At 36.1% G+C, this 25,099-nt stretch overlaps 1 protein-coding gene across 1 annotated transcript in view; it reads left to right on the top strand.

Moving 5' to 3' along the window:
* The first annotated feature begins 287 nt into the window (after window positions 1–287).
* Window positions 288–25,099, top strand: part of PHEX (phosphate regulating endopeptidase X-linked) — a 256,040-nt gene continuing 231,228 nt past the window's right edge. Inside the window, exons 1-3 of the mRNA XM_074214253.1 lie at window positions 288–512; window positions 9,151–9,219; window positions 21,178–21,339. Of these exons, the coding sequence (XP_074070354.1) occupies window positions 389–512; window positions 9,151–9,219; window positions 21,178–21,339 (355 nt within the window). The 5' untranslated portion in view covers window positions 288–388. The remainder of the gene's footprint in view (window positions 513–9,150; window positions 9,220–21,177; window positions 21,340–25,099) is intronic.

Raw genomic sequence — 25,099 nt, 5'->3', positions numbered from 1 at the left:
CTTCTAAGTGACTATACATTTAAATAGCTTAAACATCTGTTCAGTAACACTGTAAACCATGTACACTCAGAACTCCTGATAAAGGGGACTGACGAACAGCTGGTTCAGAGAGCCTTGGATAAAATAGCCACTGTCTGTCTTACCAGACCAAGTCAGAGTGATCCTTAGAACGATCAATATTTGGAGGTTTGTTTTTATTTTTTTTTAATTGCTTGAGAGAAAAGGACAAAGTGAGACTTGCTACCAGGAATGTATTTTTAAGTTGTCAATAAAGAAAACAACAAAGAGTGAGCAAGTCCATGGAAGCAGGTAGTCACTAACATATTGAGATCAATCATCAACCAAAGGAAAGTCAGTTTCTTCCAGAAGCCTGTCTAGAGCTCATCTGATGGAAGCAGAAGCTGGCAAGAATGCAAAGCAAGGCACTGGGAAGACGGCCAACAAAGCCATTCGAATTGCTTTGGTCATATTCATCACTGGAACTGCTGTGCTTGGGACCCTTCTTTTCTTGGGTAAGCTCTTTATGGGAAGCAAAGGGAAGGGTGGTGACATTGTGGGTTCTTTTGGGGACTTGGTATAACAAACTTTATTGACATGTGGGTCCACTAGGGTTTGCTTGTGAAGATGACTGTACCCATCTTGAGTTTCTATTAAAATGAATGAAATCTACTTTGAGTGATGGCAGGATTGTATGATATTAGACAAAATCTTTTTGAGCATTCTACAGAGAGATCAGAATTTAGAGTCAGAGAGTCAAGGGTCATCTGCTTAATTTGAGTTGATTTAAAAAAAAACAAAAATAAAAGCCTGCTTTATTTGACACCTTAAAAGAAACATGCTGAGCTTTCTTTCACTTTGATTTTTTTAATAAGTATTTCTCTGAGGGACATATAAATTGAATAATCTTTTTTAAAAAGATATGCTTTTATGATTCATTTACACTAAAGAAATTAAAGTTGGGAAGGACTTAAAGAAACAATTATTTCTATTATATTTAATATTGTTGAAGGAAATGGAGATTTCCTTAAAGAAATAATCAAATTTTGTTAATATATCTTCTTTAAAAGTAATTATGTGAGCTCCTTGAGAGTAGGAGTGATTGTTTGCCTTCTATCTATCCTCACTATTTAGTATAGTATCAGATATGTGGTAGATTTTTAATAAATGCTGTTGACTTGGTTTGGCTTTAGAAGGAGAATATCCTGAGTCTGTGGAAATTGCTAAAAATTTATTTCTAACAGAAATAAAAATAGATCATGGATGAGAAGAGAGAGAGATATCTTAGGTTTCTTTTAATAATTTTGAACTTGAAAATACATTTTTATTGCTCTCTATTAGTCCTTAAATACCTATTTGTCTTGGGGGTCAAGTTGCTTTACCTTTCTGTTTCTCAGTTTCTTTATCTGTATCTTTAACTGTAAAATGGGCTGTATTAGATGTCTCTAAGATCTTCTCCAGCCCTACTCTATCACTGGATAGATCATTTTGAAAAGTGTACAGGAGCAAGATTCATATTTGGGAGGCTTTAAATGTATTTAACAAGTTATATGGCTGGAGAGAATGTATTCTGCAGTATGTAGAGAATCCAAGAATCCACAGTTATGTTGGCAGAATGAAACTGCTGATTTGCTTTTCTCTTAAAAAGAGTAAGAATTATGTGGTTTGAAAGCTCTGTTCAAAGAAGAAAATCATTTTTTTTCACATTTTATGTTGCTGTAGATTTAGAAAATTAGTGGCATCTCTTGCTTTCTGTGAGGACAAATTGTCCTAATGGGACTTTTGGGTTTGTGGTTCTCTAAAATGGTACTGTTTCTCACTATTCAATGCTTCTCTGAAATGTTGTGGGGAAAGTTATGAAACCATGTCAAGAAGTTATAATATGCTGTCACATAACTGTAAAAAAAATCTGTCCAACTTTAGAAATTAAGTGGCTACTAGGTCCAACTTTAGAAATTAAGTGGCTACTAGGAGCCAGGCTCTGCCCCAAGGACAAGGGCTATAATGTCAAAAAAAAAAAATAAATCAATCCCTGCCCTCAAAGAGCCTCTTTTCTATTGAGGGTAGGGAATAGAATGTGATTGATTTAGGGAATGATCAATATAAGGGACATCTAGACACCCCAGGGAGAGTGGTAGTCCTTTGAAGGAGACAGGGCATTGATTTTCACAATCTTGCTATCTCACATTAAATTCTTTGAACCTCCTACTTTGGAATTGTTTTGGGGGCCTATAGCTTATTCTTTTAAATGTCCCTACTAAAGGAAATGTGTCCTTGGGGTTCAGGGAGATAGGTTTTTGGGGAAATTTGAAATGAGAAACAGACAAAAATTCATGGTAGAGGTAGCTAGTTGGTATAGTGGATCGAACTCTTGGTTTGGAGTAAGGAGGACCTGAATTCAAATCCAACCTTAAATATTTACTAGCTGTATGACCTTGGGCAAGTCACTTAATTCCAATTGCTTTCTGGGGGAAAAAGTCAATGGGAGACAGATCTGGCTATCAAACTGGGATATGACATTTTTTTAAATCAAAAAATGATATATACAAAGGAATGAGATGGTCTTCCCCTAAATGCTTGCTGAATTAAATCACACAGTTACAGTGGTTTATAGAGTATAGGATCATAAGCCTAGAATTGGAAAGGATCTAGATCCAGAGAAGTCAAATGACTTACCCAAGGCCATACAATATCAGAGGATATTTGAACTTGCAACCTTTGATCCTATAGTCAGTCCTCTTTCCATTATACAAAGAGTTTTCATAGTCAATGTCTCATTTGATCCTCCTAAGAATTCAGTGAGGAAGTCAAGACAGGTACCAATTTATAGGTAAGGAAACTGAAGCTCTAAGTCTTGTAAATGGCAGAGCCATAATGAAATGCAGGGTTCATACTGCAGTCTTTCAGGATCTATTTCCATTATACCAAGCTGCTTCTAAAAATGTAATTCCCCAAAGGTAGCTCACACATATTTTGATCAGAGGCAACTTCATTGGAGTGAGTATAATTTCCTAAATGACAACTTGGAAAGAAAATTCTCATTTGAATGATAAGTTCTGGTGAATTTATTTTAAAAGGAGAGAGACAAAGAGACAGACAGAGAGAGAGAAAGAGACAGTCAGAGACATAGAGACAGAGACAGAGGCACACAGAAAGACAGATGTAAAGAGATACAATTTAGTTTGTATCGTTAAAATTTCCTCCATCACTTTCTTAAATCTAGAAATCAACAAAACAATAATTCAAGTCCTGATTTGTTTTTTTTTTCCTGAGGTATAAATGCTCTCTCATAGTGAAAATTTAACAATCATCTCAATCAGAGCTGTCAAACTATCTCCTATACACTCCTATATATAGTCTAATAAATAAAGTTGGAAACAATCTTAGCAATTATCTATGCTAGCCTCCTTATTTTGTATAAAGAAAATGAGACCCTAGAGAGTATCTTACAGTGAGTTAGTGACAGAAAGTAGACCAGATCTTGTCTTCCCAGGTCCTATTCTTTCCATTTTACCTGGCTGACTTCTTTTTGTAAACTCCAATTTTAGCTCCTTTAACTTTTGATGGTATAGGTTCTGTGATAAGTCATTTAAAACTCTTTTTATTTCTCCTAAAGACCCACCAGTATTATATTCAATTACTATGCAGTAATTTCAAATGTTTATTTTAGTTATTTAGAATTTTAAATATTGAGGCATGAAAATATAAACATTCCTAATTAATTTTTTCCATATTTGGTACCTCCCTTATCTTTGCTTTACATGTTTCTGCTCCTGTTTGACTTCCTTTAGTAAAGAGAAACCTAAAAAAATTCAGTTTTCTTTTTATTTTCACTTAGACCCCATTAATAAAATCCAACCTTCCTTTTCATTAATGAATTAATTCAAGCAATTATTTCCTCTTGTTCTTTTACATTTAAAGAACAATTCCTCTTTTTTTTTTTTGGTCAGATTTCTTCTTTTAATTCAGTTTTACTGAGCTTGGTTTATTTTTTAAACTTGAAAAACTTTTTTTTTTTAGGTTTTTGCAAGGCAATGGGATTAAGTGGCTTGCCCAAGGCCACACAGCTAGGTAACTATTAAGTATCTGAGGCTGGATTTGAACTCAGGTACTCCTGACTCCAGGGCTGGTGCTCTATCCACTGTGCCACCTAGCTGCCCCCTGAAAAACATTTTTTCCCTAATCTTTGATGAATTGGAATTCTCTGGGATACTTAATCTAGACACTAATTCACCTAATATTGAACTTTATTTCTTTTTTGTTTGCTTTTTGGTCAGGTAATGGGGTAGAACAGCTTGATGATAGGAGTAGAGCATTGGACTTGCCATCAGAAAAACATCTTCATGAATTCAAATGACCTTAGACACTCACTAGCTCTGTGACCCTGGGCAAGTAACTTAACTCAGTTTTATCATATGCAAAATGAACATGAGAAGAAAATGGCAAACTCAAGGATCTTTGACTAGAAAACCCTGGGACATGACTAAACAACAACAATAAAAACATGGAGTAAAGGAATAGATAGCACTTTCTTAAAGTCAGAAAAAAACCTGGGCTCAAATCCAACTTCTAACCTATAGTAACTATTCAACCCTAGGAAAGTATCTTAACCAATCAATGTGCAAAAGCAATGCTCTCTAACAATAAATTTGCCTTACCTGTTTCATTTTTTAAATATAAATTCTATAGTTGCTAATTATATGTAAAGATAATTTTCAACATTCATCTTTTGTAAGATTTTGAGTTTGAAGTGAGATAGTCAAACTTTTTTTTTTTTTAGGTTTTTGCAAGGCAATGTAAAGTGGCTTGCCCAAGGCCACACAGCTAGGTAATTAAGTGCCTGAAGCTGGATTTGAACTCAGGTCCTCCTGACTCCAGGGCTGGTGCTTTATCCACTGCACCACCTAGTCACCCCTGGGATGTCCAAACTTGATTGGAGGCAGCTCCTCTCAGCAGTTCAGAGAGCTAGGACAACCGTTTTAGACTGGCTATGGATAATGTTATCCCAATTCAGAGAAACAAAAACAAAACAAAACAAAAAACCCCAACCCTTCAGAATCTGATGCACACTTTATAAAAATTATTTTTTATGTATCTCTTTCCCTTAATCCTATTTCCTCATACAGAAAATTACTTATTTGTAAACATGTTTATCAAAAAAAGGTTTTTTGAGTTTTATATTTTTCTGTCTCCTTCCCTCCTTTGACAGTGAGTAATCTAATCTAGGTTATACATATTCAATTATAATAAACATATTTCTGTATTAGTCACTTTGTGAAAGAAGAATCAGAATAAAAGAGGAAAAAATGAGAAAGAAAAAAGAAAAAAAATTTTAAGTGAAAATAGTGTGCTTTGGTCTTCATTCAACTCTCTGAATGTGGATGATAGATAGTTTCTATCACAAGTCTCACTATAAATTGTAGATGTCTCACTGATCTGTGTTGCAGAGAAAGTTTACTGGAAGTTTATAAAGCCACCAAATTCTGTTTTTTTAAAATCATTCTTCTTGGGCTTAGTTTTTAATCATTTATTTGCTTTAATAACTAATAACCTTTTCAACTGACACTTTCAATAGATCACTTTATAATAACATATGACTTGGACTTATATAACTTGAAGAATTTTTGTAGAAATGTAAAAGCAAAGTAATTATTTTTTAAATTCAAAAGTTCATAATACACTTTCATTTTTAAAAGCTTCATTTCTGGAAACAGACAGTCAGACCTTCTGCTGCTATAGGATCAAAGATAATTTACTGGTATTCATAATAGAATTCTGATAAAAGTGCTCTTTCAGCAGTGGTGAAAGGATGAAAGCAAAATTAAATTTCTTCCCAACTGCCTCCTTTTTAGGATCCTGTCAAGAAAAAAATAAAAATCATGATATTAGCAAGTCATCTCCAGATATTTCACTTTTAGTGAAATGTTGGCATCAGTCTAAATTCACTAAGTCTCCTTACTGGATGAATGAAAACAAGTTCACTTTTCTCCAATGGGCATTTTGTTGGGGTTTTGGATAGCTAACAACTAGACAGAGGTCCCCATACTGCTATGGAATTATCTATTCCCCTGTGATGACATCTCCAAATGATTCCTTGTTTCCGCTTACAGATAACAGTAATAATGAGTTCAACATGATTTCCCCAGTGACCAAAAATATTTTTGAAATTCAAACTTGCAGCTGCTATAAATCCCATGGTGAAGAAGTATGTAGAACTCCTGTGAGTTCTGGTATTATGCAGTGTAGTGGTCGTCTGTGAGGCTCAGTTGTTAGCAAGCTAGGGAAATTAGGCCAATTGAGAGACTCCTACACCTGGATTATTTGCCAGGAAACTTGTAAGACACTGTTTTGATGGAATCATATTATGTAACCCTGGTAGTTGTGTGATAGAGCATCTGGAAACTCATTTTAATAAGTTGACTTGCTTTTGTGGGGCACTAGATAATGAATGAAAGGAAAGATGAATATTGTTTTACTTTTTATAACAATAGCTAGCATGTATCTGCTATTTTTAGAGTTGTAGAATCTTTTACATACGTTGTATCATTTGATACTAATAACAATACTGCAAAGAAGGGACCTTTTTATCCCCTATTTTACAAATTAGGAAATTCAAGTTAAGAGCATCACATAGCTAGTGTCTAGGTATTATTTAAAATTAGTTCTTCCCGAACTCTAGTGCTCTATATATTATGATATTTTTCATCCTCTAATATGTATATATGTATATCTAGAGACAGTGAACAAATTCTGAAATTTGAGGATTTGAGTTCAAATCTCACCTCTGATACTCATGAACCTTGTGTCCTTGGGCAAGTTCCAACTTCCTTGTACTTCAGTTTCCTCACCTGTAAATTAAGTATTTAAGGAAATGGGACAGTCAGAAAAATTGTATTGAAGTGAAAACCTAGGATAGACTTTCTTGGGCAACTTAGGTGGCTTAGTGGATAGAATTCTGAACCTGAAATCAGGAAGACTCATTTTCCTGAATTCAACTCTGGCTTCAGACACTTAATAGTTGTGTGACCTTGGGCAAGTCACCTAATCCTGTTTGCCTCAGTTTCCTCATTTGTAAAATGAGTTAGAGAATGAAATAGCAAATCACTCCAGTATCTTTGGTAAGAAAAACCCAAATGGGGTCACAAAGAATTGGAAATGACTGAAAAACAATGAGCCACCCTTTCTTTCAAAAACATTCATGTTCAATGGAGATGATGGGTGCATTCAGAGATCAATACATGAGAGACTTCTTACATCTCCTAGACTGTAGCATTACTCATGTCTTCTGGTGACGTCATACTCTTATTGGATTTGTATACCACTGCATTTGGTGACTCTCCTGGGCATGTTGCACCACTGATATTCTGTTGTTTGCCTTATGGTGACTGTTGGTGGCAGGAGGACATGGTAATTCCTTTTGGGCATTATTCTACTGGTCTAAGACAGCCTTGTGGTTATTGCTCCATTCATGTTGTTGTTGCCCTCTGAGTACGTGGTCTCTCTTGACAATAGCTCTCTGCTGCAGCTAATATGCTTCTCTCTTCAAGGACATCCCTTTTCATCTCAGCTACAGGCTGTTAGGGTTTAGGCCAGAATTTTTCCTGGCGAGGGGCAAGAGTTCAATCTCTGACCCGGCTGTCAAAAGCCAGGAGTAGAGTGTCCCAAAGCTGGGACTATGTCAGGATAGACATCAAAGCCTTTTGTTATGGATAACTATCTCATTGGGGATTAATTACAAGATTAACAACAAAACATTGTTTTCAGGCCAGTGGGGAAAAACTTCACTGTCCCCCTACATATATATATATCCACCCACTTAAATCATTCACGATTTTGCCTGATTGTGATCAATAAATTTCAGTTTTTCTCCACTGCATCTGAGACAAAGTATAAATTCTTCAAATGACCACTTAATATGGCCTTCTAACTATTTTTTCAGGCTTATTTTATATCACTTCCTTTACTCATGCTGTGTCTTCTTGCACTCATATAATAGAATTAACCTGACTACATTATAATGAACTCAGCATTCTTTGTGCACATTGTCTCTATGCTTGGAATATCTCTTCTTTCACATCTTTCTCATAGAATTCCTGCTTCCTTTGAAGACTCAGCTCATATCTCACCTCTTAAAAATCCTTTTGTCTAAGATACCATCTTTCTTTTCCTCCTCAAATAATCACATTTAGATGTGTATAAATATATGTATATTTTAGCCATTTATATTTTGTATCCCTTACATAAAATATAGGCTCCTAACATCTATAGCATAATATTGTGGGTTTAGTAGAAGCTTAATAAAAATACTTGCTGAATTTTTGGTATACATATTATAACCCTTTTCTCACTTAATCAATGGCCTTTGAGAGCTTCTGTGGTCTAAAAGTTCACCATCTTGTTTGGGGGGGGGCAGGGTAACCTGATCATGTATCACTCCAGTTTAGCAAAATTTGACTTTGAATAGTAGATATGCAGTCTGTAAAAGTTATGATTAGAATATATAGATGTATACACATACATCTCTCTCTATATGTGTCTGTGTATGCTTGTTTGCTTGTGTACATGTGTGAATTACTCTATATACCCAATATTTGCTTGGAAATTCTGGATGTAGCTCAACCCACAGATTGTCAGTCAAAAATACTTATTAGGTGCCTGTTAGGTAATATGCTAAATGCTGGAGATACAAAAAACCCTAAAAATTAAACAAACAAATAAAAGCAAAAGATAGTTCCTGCCCTCAAAAAAACAATTTAATGAAATCATTAGGATTATCTCTTCAGAGCTGACAGGGAACTGGGAAATGTCAAAATCTCTTGATTTTTATAAATGGAAAAAAACCACATACAGATATAGGAATAATTTGTTCAAGATCAGACAAATAATAGTAGCAGATCTGGGATTCAAAGCCAGGTCTTCTGATTCTAAATCCAGGTCTCTCTCTCTCTTTCCAATACTGTATGCTTTCTTCTCTCTAAGATGGGAATGATATAACTCCAAAGATGAAACTCTGTGGATTAAATTACTGGTTATTGCACAATGTATTGAAAAAACCAAAGGAGCTAACTCAAACAATTCACTCAAGTTAATTTATCCTTCTGTTAACTGCACCACAGGTAATTGACTTATTTATTTTTCTTTTCTATTTTTCAGTTAGCCAAGGCTTTTTAAGTTTTCCAGTTAAACAGAAATACTGCTTGACGCCAGAATGCATTGAAGTTGGTAAGTAATAATTTCCCATTCTGTACTGAGTTGTAATTATGGTACCTTGAGGAAAGGAATAGAAAACAGGTGACATTTTTAGACTTCTGTTTGTTGGAGGTTTATCATGGTAATAAATGCAGCTTTGATTAAATGTTAAGTTTGCCTAAAAAAATCCTGTGTGTGAAATCCTGGACAGGAGGTTTCCGGTTTTCTTGTTTTTGCTTGAAGGGGATATTGTATTCTGAGCATCTCTGAAAGAAAATTATGATGGAAATGAGAAAGCTGAATAGTCTCTTTTCAAAAAGTCTTGAGGCAACTCACACTGGACACCATTTCATCTCATCCTGACAAACCTTTTCAAAACTGCTCTACAGATAGAGACTGCCAGTTTTTTTTATATAATTGTTGAACAAAAATGCACCTTATTTTTTCCTTAAGCAATAGCCTCTGTTGGAAGTCAAAGGCCATTTACTTTAATTTTTGATGTTTGGGTTTAGGAATGTTTTACATATTGCTACTAGGATGTTGACTTATAATTTCCTTGGACCTCATGTATATTCTTCTAGATTAAATGTCTTTTAACTGAGATTAATCAGTTCACATGTGAGTGGGTATTACACAGAATATTTACAATATGGAGTTCCTCCCCTCCCTTCCCTTCCCTAGATGCAAATGTCAGTACCTAGACAAATGATATATTCTTTGTCCTTCAGAATCTTATAATCCAATAAGATATTAATGACATAAATGTAATACAAATTATAAGTGCATAAAATTAGTAAAATATACCATGAGATCATATGAGGTGAGGTTAGGAAAGACTTCATGGTAGTAGATGAGCTGGGAATGGAGAATAGAAGAGGAATTTAAGATGTTGAGGTGTTGAAAAGGGAATATTAGAGAAAAATATAGGTAATAGTATTCAAAATCATGGAGTTGAATAACCTTGAATGCTAGGCTAAGCTTTTATATTTCTACCCACCTGATTGATTTTCCTTTAACTCAGGGAGAGAACCTAGATGTTTAGAACCCTTTGCTCAACCCTTCAGGTTGAGCAATTTTAGGGGGGGGCAATACCAAAGGAATATGTAAGTTGATTTCAATATTTCTCAGAGTAGATGTCATAAGCCCTAGTGGGATCAAGATCCATTCCATGGACAGTTCTCCCTCACTTTTCCTTCTTGTATTCTCTTTATTTCACCTCATTTGTTTTTTTTTTAGGTTTTTTGCAAGGCAAATGGGTTTAAGTGACTTGCCCAAGGCCACACAGCTAGGTAATAATTAAGTATCTGAGGTTGGATTTGAACTCAGGGACTTCTGACTCCAGGGCCGGTGCTCTGTTCACTGTGCCACCTAGCTGCCCTAATTTCACCTCATTCTTGGATGACTTGGTGGGACAGTTAGGTGGTACATTGTATAGAGTGTTGAACCTAAAGTCAGAAGACTCATCTTTCTGAGTTTGAAATTTGGCCTAAGACACCAGTGGCTGTGTGACCCTAGGTAAGTCACGTAACCCTGTTTGTCTCAATTTCCTCATCTGTAAAATGAGTTGGAGAAGGAAATGGCAAACCACTTTATCAACTTTGCCAAGAAAACCCCAGTGGGATCATAAAGAGTCAGACATGATTGAACAACAAAAAAACTTGAATAGTGTGGGGTTCTGTCTGATGTAGGTCTTGGTTTTGGTTCCATGTTTCTTTTATTATTTAGCATTTCAGAAATAAATCATCTTGGGCCTTCCCAACTTTCTTGGCATATTCCTACCAGTTTATACCCTTCTCATAAGTGTTATGAGGTTCAAATGAGATAATGGATATAAAGCACTTCGCAAACCTTAAAATGCTCTATAAATGCCAATTAAATAATAATAAAATAGTAGTTATTATTATCACTATTAACCAGCAATCACTAGCCCTCTGGTTGATGATGGCTTCATTTCCTGAGCTTCCTACTGTACTCCTGTTGAGCTCAAACAATATTTAAGGAGTAATTCAAAGGTTTTGCTGGCAAATATTTAATGTAGGTATGCACCTACACCTTTAAATTTTTTTTTAGTTTTTTTTTCAAGGCAAATGGGGTTAAGTGGCTTGCCCAAGGCCGCACAGCTAGGTAATTATTAAGTGTCTGAGGCTGGATTTGAACCCAGGTACTCCTGACTCCAAGGCCGGTGCTTTATCCACTATGCCACCTAGCCGCCCCTACACCTTTAAATTTAACCAATCTTGTTAACACTTTAAGTCTAGATAATGAACAAAACCATAATGCTACTTTTTGATTTGTAGTGATTACTGATTTATGACATAAATGCTCACACTGCAAATTTAACAATGGATTCTGAGTAGGACCTAAAGAGCTCCGACCTCATATTTACTACCAGAATTATTTATGTCCCTAGACCTCACCCTGTTCTTACCCAGAATGAAGTCCATGCCCACTTATCACAGATTTTCTTTGAGAAAATGTATAGTTGGGTGTGGTAGCCCATGAGGAAAAAATGGACCTACCATTTTAAAAATGTAGTTTAGCTAGTGACTTACTCTGTTTATACTGTTTACCACATTGATAAAAGAGTGTGAAAGAGAATGCAAAGAAAAATTTGGAGAGGTAGAAGAATTTACTAAAATTTTAAATTCATAAATATTAATGAACTCTTCTTGTATCATGGGTCACTTAACTTTGTTTAAACTTTGCCCATCCCTTGTTTATAAGCCATAATAAAGTTGGAGGCTCCTTTCCAGAAGGACACTTGATCACAAGACCACCTGCTGTGTAGCAGATTTTTTTTTCCTCTTCTTGCAGTTCTGTTTTTAATTTTCACTTATGGGAATGATTTATGAATGTTAAAAATAAAATGAAGATTTTGCTATTTCTATAAGAAAAGCACATCAAGATACATTCCACTATTATGTAATTTGAAACCCAGAAGCCCCAGAGACCCTGAAACACCTGTTTAGTGTACATCATCAGAAGAGTTTTGGCCAACTAAAGAGCTTATATAAGAAACAGTGTTTAAGGTTTTTATGTCTGTTCTCAAGGTTTAGAAAAAGGTTTCCAAGAAAGGATTTAGGGAAAGATAAAGGGAGATGAAGAATAATTATATCTCACATTTGTATAGGACTTTATAATATGATATAATATGGTAACATCACATTATTATTGTTACTTAATTCATAAAATGCTTACCTTACAATAGTCCTGTAAGGTGAATTCTTCAGAACATTCATGGATATGTTATTTTATTAATGTGATTCTTTTTATTGTTGCATAAAATAATTTATTTGTGCCTGTTCTTATTCATTTCCTCCCATGATTCCTCAAGAGGATCTATTGCCTTTTTGTATATATTAAGTGAGTATGTGAAATATCAATTGATTATCCCTTATTCTTCTTTTGTGAACAGACCGTCTCTTTTCATAAACATATATCTCTGTTGATGTTGATGTTGCTAATTTTCACAAACAACTTTTCATTGGAGATATGTTACAGCTTTCATAAATGCATTGTTTTTTGGGTTCTTTGTGGCATTTCTCACAACATGCATCATCACTGGAAAAATATTATTGTTTAAAAGACAACTCTTATTCCAGGGAAAATCTTGAGGTCACTAAAAGTACTATGCAATTTCCTAAAGATCATCTAGTTAATTCTCTTCAATTATATTCCAGATCATTGCCAATTTGTAGGCTCTTCCAAGATATATATATATATGTATACACAGATGAACCAGCAATAGGCATTTTTCAATTCACTTGATTTTCCCAATAAGTATGCATAAGTCAAACTCTTTTTAGTAATTATGGGGCCCATTTAGGAAACTCTAATCTTCTGAGGCTTGACATTTTCAGTACAACATCATTCAAAAACAGAAGAATCATTTGAACTCTGAGCTAAATGTTCTCCATGACTTTTTATAATATCTGATTTATGCTACAGGTGTTTGGCCAATCAAAGTCTGAAAGTAGCATCCTTTATAATCTGCAAAGTTTGACATTTCTGTTACCTACTCTTTTCATCCTGGAAGATCAATTTGTCCCTTCCATTCTGTAATGTCAACAGGTGGATAGAGAGACAGGATTCATTTAAATCAGTGTGTCCCTGACCATCTTCCTCTCATTTCAGAAGCATTTGTTGATTTATTGAAAAGCTATTATTAAGTTCATCAAAGAAATTTCTCTACCTTCATTATCTAAAACAAATGTTGATGCATAAGCTACATTTATTTTCATAGGGTCTTTTTTGCAAATGCTTATTATGGACACTGCAATACAAAAAGACAAAGAATTCCCTACAAATTTATTTCTTGTTAATAGCCAACTCTTAGATTTGCCATTCACCCTATTAGGCAAACTCCATTGAGCAACATGTTTTTATCTCTGGTTTCATTTAAAGTGAAAAATCCCAAGATTTATTATTTCATATACTCCAATAGTAAGTCAACTTGTTGGTCACTGGACGAGGATGTCTTATTTAGAATATTGAAGGTAAATTAGTGATTAATTAATCAACCAATCTGCAAGCATTTATTATGCAATTACTATATGTCCAGGGACTGTGCTAAGTGTTAGGATACAGAGAAAAAGGAAAGAGACTTTATAGTCTTCAAGGAGTTTATAGTCCAACGAGGTGGACAACATATAGATAAATAAGTGTATATAAAATAAAGAGTAGTTGGAAGGTAATGATAGCAGTTAGGTGGAGTCAGGAAGACCTGAGTTCAAATTCAGTCTCAGTCTCAGTTCTGTGACTCTATGTGAGTCATTTAATTGGTGTCTACCTCAGTTTTCTCAACTGTAAAATGTAGATAATAATGGCTCTTCCTTTCCAGGGTTGTTGTGAGGATCAAATTGGATGATATTTGTAAAGTGTTTAGCATACTGTCTGACACTATGTGATAAATAAATTCTTGTATTCTTCCTTCCTTTTTTGTAATGAATGTGGAAAAAGGTTGGAATTGTAGGAAGGGAACATAATGTAAAGAATTTTCAATATCAAAAAGAGGAGTTTATATTTCATCCTTAAGATTGTAATAGAGTTACTGGAATAAATAAGGGGATGACATGGTCAGACTTTTGCTTTAGAAAAATCTCTTTGGCAGCTGTGTTGGGGAGTGGATTAGGGTGAAGAGAGAGGCATAAGACAGAAAGACTAATTAGAAGACTATTGAAATTTAGGACTTGCCAGAATTCTTAGCTTCTTCCTTCCTTCCTTCCTTCCTTCCTTCCTTCCTTCCTTCCTTCCTTCCTTCCTTCCTTCCTTCCTTCCTTCCTTCCTTCCTTCCTTCCTTCCTTCCTTCCTTCCTGGCAGTGGGGATAAGTGACTTACCCTGGGTCACACAACTAGGTAATTATTAAGTGTCTGAGGCTGGATTTGAACTCAGGTGCTCTTGACTCCAGGGCTGGTGCTCTATCCACTGTGTCACCTAGCTGCCCCCTCTTAGCTTCTTTCAAGACATAACTCCAATGCCACCTTCTAAAGAAAGAGTTTCAGGAAGGGAGGGAAGGAGAAAGGAAGGCAGGAAAGAAAGAAGGAAGGAAGGAAGGGAAGGAGAGAGGAAGGAAAGAAGGAAAGAAGGAAGGAAGTAAAAAAAGAGGAAGGAAGGGTAGGAGAGAGGGAGGAAGGGAAAAAAAGAAAGTTGGGAGGAAGTAAGGAATCTGCATTTATTAATAAGAGTCTGAACTCAGATATATAGTGGTTGTGTGAGTGGAGAAAAGGGACCATATTTAGGAGATGTTGATTAGCTATATGGAGAGTGAGAATAAGGAGATAAGGATTATACTGAAGTTTTGAAGCTGGATAACCAGAAAATGGTGATACCTTCAATAGCAATGAAAATTCAGAGGACGGGACGGTTTTGGGAGAAAGATGATGAGGTTTATTTTCAATATTGTGGGGTGACTTTGGGATATCTAGTTCCAATGTCCATATTGCAATATGTGGTATAGAACTGTAGCTTAGAAGAAATACAAATTTTGGAATCATTTTCATAAGAATTGAAAATGAAACTTGTGGAAACTGATGAGTATAAATACATGAGAGAGCATAGAGGGGAAGAAACCTCAACAACAAAGAAGTATCAGGTCAGAGACCACCTGGTGACATGGATAAAAATCCAGAAAAGGGAATTCAGAAGGTATGATTAGACTTCAGGAAGAACAAAAAAGGGCAGAATCCTAAAACCCAGAGAGGAACTGAAAGAAATCAATAATGACAAAAACTGCAGAGAGATCAAGAAAAATGAAATTTGAGAAAAGACCATTGTTGTGGAAATTAAGAGATCACCGACAACTTTGAAGTGAACCATTTTAGTTGCATGATGAAGTCAGAGGTCATATTGAAGAGGGTTTAGAATAGAATGAAAGGAGAGAAAATGTAGGCACTAAGAGAAGATGAATTTTTCAAGTTGTTTAGCAGAAGAGAGATATATGAAGACAACTGTACATAGCACATAGGGAGGAATTAAAGACTATTAATAGACTATGGACAATGGTGTATATGTATGTGGGTAATCTGCTAGAGAAGGGAAATGGATGGGATGAAGGGCATATATACAGAAGTTAGCCTTGACAGTGAGAAGAGACATCTTTTTAACAGACACTGGAGTGAGGTAGGAATTAGTATATAATAATGTATGAGATGTGCGATGAAGAGAAGAGGGAAATGAGAGAATTTTCAAGATTTCAGACTATTTATAGACGGTATAAAACAGTTTGATTCTCATTGCCTTCTATAACCTTTCCTACCACTTTGATCCTCTATGAGGCAGGGAGTTTATAAACATTATTTCCATTTTACAGATAACAAACAGCACTTAGAATGAGTTGGTGAGCCAACCATGCTGATATTTTTTAGTAAATGTTGGAGCTGTGACTAGAACCCTGATCTTCTGATATCAAGTCCACTTCTCAATAATAATAATAATAATAATAATATAATAATAATGATGATGATGATGATGATAGCAGCTAACACATATAGTGCATACTATGTGACAAGTTCTGTGCTAAGTGCTTAATAATTATTATCTCATTTGATCCTCACAATAACCATGAGAAGTAGGTTTTATTTTTATTTTCATTTTACAGATTAGGACTGAGTCAGAAGGAAATTAAATAACTTGGCCAGCTTCACACAGAAAATAGGTGTCTGAGGCTGTATTTGAACTCAGCTCTTTGGGACTCTAGATTCCTGCACTCTGTTCACTGAGTCACCTTGATACCCCTCAGATAAGGGTTGGGGGGGAGGGGTACCCCAGTGTTCTTTAGATGCCTTTAATTCCACGTTCTCATCTTTGAACAGGTTGTCAGTTTCTTGAAAGTATAATTCCCCTTTTCTTCTCTCCCTTTCCATTATTCTTTCCCTCATCTTGCCTATTGAAGCATCATTTGTTTCTTTTTAAGTGGGAGCTGAAGGTGGAGAGGGGAGTTGGGGAAGGGGTGAGTGAATAGAAAGAACATTTAAGCTCCTTCTTCAATCACTATAAATACAGTAAAGCCTTGTGTCAAAATAAAATGCCATACACTCCTCTTGACCCCAGATTGTGAGATGGAGGCAGAGCAACAATTTCACTTACACTGAATGACTTGGGAGATGCTATAACATGAACATTTATAGGTTTACTACATCATATTTCTTTTATTAAAGCAAGGCCACCCAGGCTTTTCTTTGTCCTTCAGTGGAGCTGAATTAGGAAAAAGGAGGTTTTTGGTATCTTGACAACCTCAGTCCCTTGGAAGCTCAAATCCCAGTTTCTCAGCAAAAAGTGCTCCATAGCACACAGCTGTGAATTTTCTTTAGTAATAGCTTGTGGAACTGAAGCTTAAGTATTTTGACTGAATGGGTTTCTTTCCAAATTCTCTGTGAGTGATGTAGCTCTCTAGTGTTTTTCTGGGGTCTAGGTTGGAGCTGATCTTGCAGGTTTTCTAAGTACCTGCAAGAACACCTGGGCAACAAGTAGGAAGTAGTGGATGCTTTGAGGTTTGGTGTCCCCTCACCCTTCTTTTTATTTTTTCCTTTGTTTCCTTTCTTATTCTGTAAAGAAGTCAGAAAATAATGTGGGTATGTGAAAAAAATGAGCATAAGTGTTGCCCTGTGAATATAAATATTGTACAGAAGTGGGACCAGCAGTGATTTCTACCACTTCATAACTTAAATAGTTTCAGTCTTAATCTACGTAGGCAGAATAGCAGAAAAAAATCAGCTTGTCCTACTGTTCACACCCTGCTGATACTCAGCCTTGGGTTACTTGCACCATTTGTTTTCTCTGCTCCATGACAGGGTGCTAAACAATGCTGAAGAAGTCATAAAAACTCTGCTGATTGGCTTCCTGTTAACTATCCCCATCTGGGTCTTCATTGCTGCACTGGAATTCTTTTGTTCATCCCTTATTGAATTTATATCAGGACCCCACCCCCCAGCAGCACTTCCAAAATCTCTCTATCCTCAAACCCTCCAGACCTATTTCAATTCCCTAGTCTCTCAGCAGGTGATCCTGCTTCCTTCTTTCCTTAGAAAATTGAGACCATCTGTCATTATCTTTCTTATCTCCCCTTCTCCATACTTCAAAATTTTTCTGGATCATCACCCATCTCTTCTTTTACTCCAGTCCCAGAGGATGAGGAAGATCTTCTTGCCAAGGCTACCCCTTGCACCTCACTTGTGTTCTTATTCCCTGGCCCCTCCTCCACTCACCTCATCAATCACCTCTCCTCTCCCTTGTTCTAACTCTCTCTAGGTATACTGATTCCTTTTTTACCATCTATAGCCATACTCAGGTCTTCATTAGTCTTAAACAGGCAAAAAACTCTTTATTTGATACTGTCTTTCCTTAAAGTCATCATCCTTTAGCTTTCCTCCTATCAATGTTAAACTTTTAAAAAGAACTTCTCTAAGCATTGTGCTTCTGTAGATTATTCTCAGATTTTTATATTCAGTTCTATTCTCTCTGTTGAGCTCAAAAAAAGTTTTTTGACTTCTTCAGTATTGTTTAGCACCCTGTCAGTTGAGTAGAGAAAGCAAATGGTGCAAGAAACCCAAGGCTAAGGATCAGCAGGGTGTGAACAGTAGAATAAGCTGATTTCTTTTCTGCTCTTCTGCCTATATAAAGACTGAAGTTATTTAAATTATGAAGGGGTAGAAATCATATCAAAAGCTACATTTTGGACATATCAAACTAGGTGTCCTGTAGGTATCTCAAACTCAACATGCCCAGAATAGAACTTTCTCTCTACAGTCCTTTTGAACTTCAATAGAATTATCAAAGGTATTACTAACCCTTCTAGTCATACATGCCCACAACTTAAGTGTTAGCCTAGATTTCCCACTCTAACTCACTCTATATATCCAATCAGTTGACAAATCTGGTTTGTTTTACCCTTCATGCTGTCTTTCATATATGTTCCCTTCTCTCTTCTCCCAAAGCCACTCCACTAGTTCAGATTTTCCTCACCTTTCACCTGGACTGTAGTAAAAGTCTTCCTGTTTTGTGACTAATGATAGTCAAGTCATCTCTAGGGCAGGGTGAAGACAGGAGAGAGAAGAACAAAAAAGAAAATAATGTACATGATAACTATTATATATTTAAAAGGAAGGAATAGCTCATTGTACATAATAGATTTGTAGTTTCATATACAATCATCCTATTGCCTTATAGAAATACTTATTTTATTCCATAAATTAAAAATAAAATAAATTGGGGTGGCTAGGTGGCATAGTGGATAAAGCACTGGCTCTGGAGTCAGCAGTACCTGGGTTCAAATCCGGTCTGAGACACTTAATAATTACCTAGCTGTGTGGCCTTGGGCAAGCCACTTTAACCCCATTTGCCTTGCAAAAACCTAAAAAAAAAAATAAATAAAAATTTTAAAAAATCTCCCTCCCTCAAATCTCTTCCCATCCCAATCATCTTCCACTTAGGTGTCAAAATGATTTTGTCATAATGATAGTTTCTAAAATTCATTTTTAAAATAAGATTCTTTCTCCTTCCTTCCCCTCCTCCCTCCCCAAGATGGCAAGCATTCTAATATAGTTATACATGTACAATCATGTAAACATATTTCTACACTGATCACATTGTGAAAGAAGAAACCAAATAAAAGGGAAAAGCCATGAAAAACAAAAAGAAACAAAAAAATCACAATAGTATGTTTTAATTTACATTTAGACTTCATTATTCTCTGAATGTGGATGGCTTTTCCATTCTAAATCTTTCAGAAGTGGCGTTGATCACTGTATTGCTGAGAAGAACTTAGTTTATCATAGTTGATTATCATACAATGTTGCAGTTATTATGTACAATGTTCTTCTGGTTCTGCTTACTTCACTCTCTTTCCAAACTGTTTTTTTCTAAAGCATTGTTCTGATTCCATCAGTCAGTGAGCTAAGTGACACACTATGACTTAGAGGATCACTTATAAAATTTTTTCTTTGGCACTGAAAAAAATTTTCAGAGCCAGACCCCTTTTCTATTTTTTTGGTGTTTTTACAAAGCAATGGGGTTAAGTGACTTGCCCAAGGTCACACAGCTAGGCAATGATTAAGTGTCTGAGGCTGGATTTGAACTCAGGTCCTCCTGATTCCAGGGCAGGTACTCTATCCACTGCATCACCTAGCTGCCCCAGGTCCCTTTTCTTATCTCACTCTTCACACATATGACATTGCCATACTGTTTCCAAGCCTTGGTACTGGTCTAATGTTGGCCTAGTTTCCTTGGTTTCCTATAAGATTGAGCTCCAATCCTGTCTTCTTCAGAATACCTTTCCTATTCCCCTTGACTGCTTGTATCTTCCCCTGTTGGATTATCTTTTAACTATAATGGGAATTTTTTTGTATCTACATTTTTATATGTTGTCTTCCCCTTATTCCCTCACCACCTCCCTGCCCTTATTCCCTCCATTAAAATGTAAGCTCTTCAAGGGAACCATGCCTATTAGCAGTGGTATTATTCCCTTGAATGATGACTGTACTCTACCTGAGACAGATGATGGGGGAAGGGAACAGTCATTTATATAGTACTATGTGCTAGACACTGTGATATGTTTCACAAATTTTATGTCATTTGATCCTCACAACAATCCTGTGAGGAAAGTGTTATGGTTATCTCCATTTTATAGTTGGGGAAACTGAGGCAAACAAAGGTTAAGTGATTTTTCCCAGATTCATAAATCTGAGTCCATATTTGAACTGGTCTTCCTGACTCCAAGTTTAGTACTCTATCCATTGTTCCATCCAACTGCTCATGGAGATCTAAGTTAAACAAACAAACCAAAGGAATAGATTTGAAATTCAAACTTAGGACCTGAATCATTATGTAATGGAATCTCTTTTTTTGGGGGGTGGTAGTATTTTTGGGAGTTGTAGCCATATATGTCCATAAAAATATATAGGCTACATTTGAGCTGTATTCTATATCTGCCTATTGGCTTGTGTATATGAACTTGTGTGTGTGTGTGTGTGTGTGTGTGTGTGTGTGTGTGTGTGTGTGTGTGTGTGTGTGTGTGTATACAAAGCTGTGACTTCCTCAATATAGAGAATTCTCAGTATGGAAACTCTCACACTAAGGCAAATTACAATTCATTTCCTGCTTGTCTGGGAGCCCTGAGAGATTGCTAGTACATGTCACAGGAAGGACTTGAATCCAGAACTTTTAAATTCCATTAGTCTCTTTGTTTTTAGTAAGAGAAAACCAGTAACTATAAATTATTTTACTGCTGGTTTAACAAACTAATACTCTAAAAATTTCAGTAACAATAACAAAAATGATGACAATGTACCATCACCTCCAAACCCCCCATACTCAGTCTTTACAGTATCCAGGTACAACAGAATGGAGTAATTAAACACAATGAAGTTCATTCTTATCAGAAGAGTAAAAGTCAAGGATAGAAACAGTGACTGATTTAAAATACATAATTTTTATGAAAAATATTATACAACATCCAATAATGCTAACACTGCAATTTACTTATTTAAAACTTACAGCAGCTGCCATCTTGAGCAAAATAAATCAGTCTGTGGATCCCTGTGAAAACTTTTTCCAGTTTGCCTGTGATGGCTGGATAAAGGATAATCCAATTCCAGAAGATATGCCAAGCTATGGAATTTATCCTTGGCTGAGACGTAATGTTGACCTTAAATTAAAGGGTGAGTTTCTCCTGGGTCTCTGTGGTTTTAGGGGGAATGTTAACCAGATAGATAAACATAGTTTCTCTTTTCTTCCTTGTTCTTCTGTTGAAATCTCTTTTGAAATCTTTCTTCTTTCAAGTGTCAGTTAAGATGTTGCCTCCTTAATAAAAGCTTTCCTGATCTTGTCTACCATCTGAAAGCAACATTTTCTTTTGCATATTTCTCAGAGTCTGGAAATATCTTTTATCTTATGGCATACTTACATGTGCACATGTTTTATTTTCCCATGAAATTGTATTATTTTTGTATTTTCAGGGTCCTAGGACAGGTTCCTAATAAATGTTTATTGAATGGAATTGATTTTGGTGTTACTGATTTTGTGAATAGATGAATTTTCTGAAGTGTTTCATTTAAAAATAGGTAATAACTAAAAGAAGGTATATGGGTCTTTAAGTTTAGGCTAACAGATTGCCTAGGATAGTGGATTTTGATTGACTGTGATGCAGGGACATATGGCAGGTAAGGCAGAACTGAGCCTCACCTCTTATTGTAAAGGGTTGACAATGTGTACATATTGTACTTACTCAACCCTTTGAAAGCAGAGGTGGGGTTCAGCTCTGCCTTACCTGCCATGTCCCACTGCACCACTCTAGATGGAATACCCACTTAATTCTTGCTGTTGGGATGACTGAGGCTGGCTGTTCACTTGAGTTCACAAGCTCTGAGCTGAAGTAGGGCTCCAAAAAATCTGAATTAAATTCAGCACCAATATGATGGGGGGGAGGGGCTACCAGCTGTCTAAGAAGCGGTGACCCAACCTAGTTGGAAATAGAGTGGATCAAAGCTTTGGTGCTAATTAACAGTAGCATCAAGCCTGGGTAAGATAGGGAGACCCAGTCTCAAAAAAAAAATAGGATAGTAGATTTAGAAATGAAAGAATCCTTAGACTAGACCAAGATCAGAGAGGTAGTAGGTAACCAAGTCAAGGTTTGAATTGAGCTCCCTTAACACCAGATATAGTACTCCTCACCACTATACCTTTCCCCTTGTCCCCCACTTTTGCTTAACTGAGAATGTTGCAGAGATAATTTTTTTTCCAGATATGGGTTAGACTACTTAGTTGACTTTTTCAATTATCAATGAAATAGTATATGATCTTATGAGTAGTCTTCTTTGATAGTTTTAATGACTAGTGACCGACCAACTATGGCTTATTTTTAACTAGGGTCCAGGGACAATGGAACTGTGTGACTTCATGAGAATCCAATAAAGCATTATATCCTGCATTTAACTCATACTCAATATGTGATGTCCTTTAGGGTAAATAGTGTCTCTTACTTATTTATTGTTTTCTAGTTTCTCATGGCTTGCAAAGTTTACTTAACACCTCATTATGTGTTCTTGGAGTTGTAGATCAGATTTTTAAGAACTCTGGATGACCTGAGTGAGTATTTTTGGCAGTTGGTAAACAAAATGCCTGCTCATATGGTTCTTGTTAAGTTATGAGATATCCCTGTGGAGTTCCCCTCCTCCAATAAGTGCATTTATTACATTTTTATAAATACATGTAGCACTTGAGCACCCCTTCTCACACAAAGGATCCCGGAAAAAGCTATTCCAAGTTTCAGGTATTTTGTGAGTCAGGACTTCTAGTCAAAACTGTAGCTCCCTGAGTTCTAACCAATGTGTTTATTTTCATTTGATAGAGTTCACTAGTTCAAAGCAAAAGGTATTTATCAAAAAGAATGCAAACATAGAGATATTTCCAGAGGTTATTATTTTACTACAAGAGGGAACACATATAGATGGGATGGGCATAAACATTTCTATAGTGCCTACCATGTGCCAGAACTACTATGTGCTAATCTCATTTGACAGAGAACACATGTAACCAGGAAATACATATCTAGGTACATCTATAAGTAGCAGGTATAACCATGGAGCATATTAGAAGAGACACACATCAAAAACCGATAGCTGGGACATAAATGAGGAACATATACACATAACAGATATATTACAGGGCAATTCAAACCTGTATTATTACAAGACTGTCATATCCTTTAGCCGTCTTCATTGATTCTATTGTTCTCTGATTAGCATCATGTCTCTATTCTCCATTGACAGCATTGTCTTTGGCTGGATGTTACATCTCCTCTAGGCATTATCCTGTCTCTGCTCTCTATTGCTGGTCATTGAGCTCTTGAACTCTGCTACCATCTACAAGGAGTGGTAACTAGAAAGCTTCAAACTGGGGAGGGTATACTGAACTCTTTAGTGTAGTGAACCACCATGCTTAGTCATGGCCACTGCCCCCAGGTCAAGACTGAGTCTATTTTTTGACTGCCTGTGTCTGCTGATGATTCAAGGTCCATGGTCCCAGGTAATTGAAAATTAGATGATTGTTTTTTGACTTCTACATATTTCTTTATGGTGATCATAAAGCCACCTACTATTGATGAACTTTTACCATATATCTTTCCACGCTTGGATGTCATCAATATTCCATTCCTTTCTCTCCTTTCTGACCATATTTGTATAAATATAGAACTTGCCAAAAAAAAAGCCTCAGAGGAATTGTGGGGAGGCTAGGACTCTAATGTCCATCCTAGAACAACATCTTTGTCATTCAAATAATCAAAGAATCATCATTTTAGGACTTGAAGGAATCTTAGAGATCATTGAGTCTAACCCTCTCATTTTACAGGTGAGGAAACTAAGGTTGAGAAGGGTGAAGTGACTTGCTCAGAATCATGCAGTTAATCAGTTATCTGGTCAGTTAGAATTTATTACATATTATACACACACACACACACACACATATAATAGATATTATTAATAAAAATGATTACCAGAAGTTATGTAGGTCATTTGGTCTCCCCCCCATCCTGTAGTAATTCTTTTAAAAGGGAGGGAAATGAAAGCAAAGGGAGGAGAAACTGAAGACTAACCTTGAACTAACATCCTACACGGGAACAATTATTAACAAATCTATTTCTTTGATCATAGTAGCTTCTCTTTGTAGCTTAATCATTTATGATTTTAAGACAAACTTCACCCCTGCTCTAGCCTATTATCAATGAGGCTCAACTCCAAGAAGAAAAGTAGTAGGATTGTGATTCCCTTGTACTTTTGAAATATATTCTTTCTCTCAAGAAGACAATCATGTACATATGATTCTCATTAACTAATTTTCCAATACTTATTCCTTTCCAGAGACCTTAACAAATTCAGTCTTTTTTTTTTTAGGTTTTTGCAAGGCAAATGGGGTTAAGTGGCTTGCCCAAGGCCACACAGCTAGGTAATTATTAAGTGTCTGAGATGGGATTTGAACCCAGGTACTCTTGACTCCAGGGCCGGTGCTTTATCCACTATGCCACCTAGGTGCCCCCACAAATTCAGTCTTTATCCTTGAATGAAAGAAAACCATAAGACTGAAGCTTCACAACACCTTCAAAATCCATTGTGGGTGTGACTGATTCAGTTTCATGACCTGACTCATTGTCTGGAAAAAAAAAGTTAAAAAAAAACCCCTAACTTTGCTATTTTTATATTCTTAAAATAATTAGCTTTCCATGTCTGAAAAACTTCCTGCTCTCTAGGGTGGGGAATGGAGTTTTATATTAGAGTGCTTATTCTCAAGGTCTTTCCCAGGTCTCAGTTTGTCTAAAGCAATGCTCAGTCAGCTTAAAAAGACCAACCTCTCCCATTTGGGTCCATCTCTAGACATCCTGATCTATATTTTTGCCACGGGACCCAGATTGCTCTGGAAGAAAGA

The sequence above is a fragment of the Macrotis lagotis genome, chromosome 1 (assembly GCF_037893015.1).
Source record: "Macrotis lagotis isolate mMagLag1 chromosome 1, bilby.v1.9.chrom.fasta, whole genome shotgun sequence".
Taxonomy (NCBI): domain Eukaryota; kingdom Metazoa; phylum Chordata; class Mammalia; order Peramelemorphia; family Peramelidae; genus Macrotis; species Macrotis lagotis.
The sequence above is the reverse complement of the archived record's forward strand: the minus strand, read 5'-3'. Positions and strand labels throughout refer to the sequence as shown.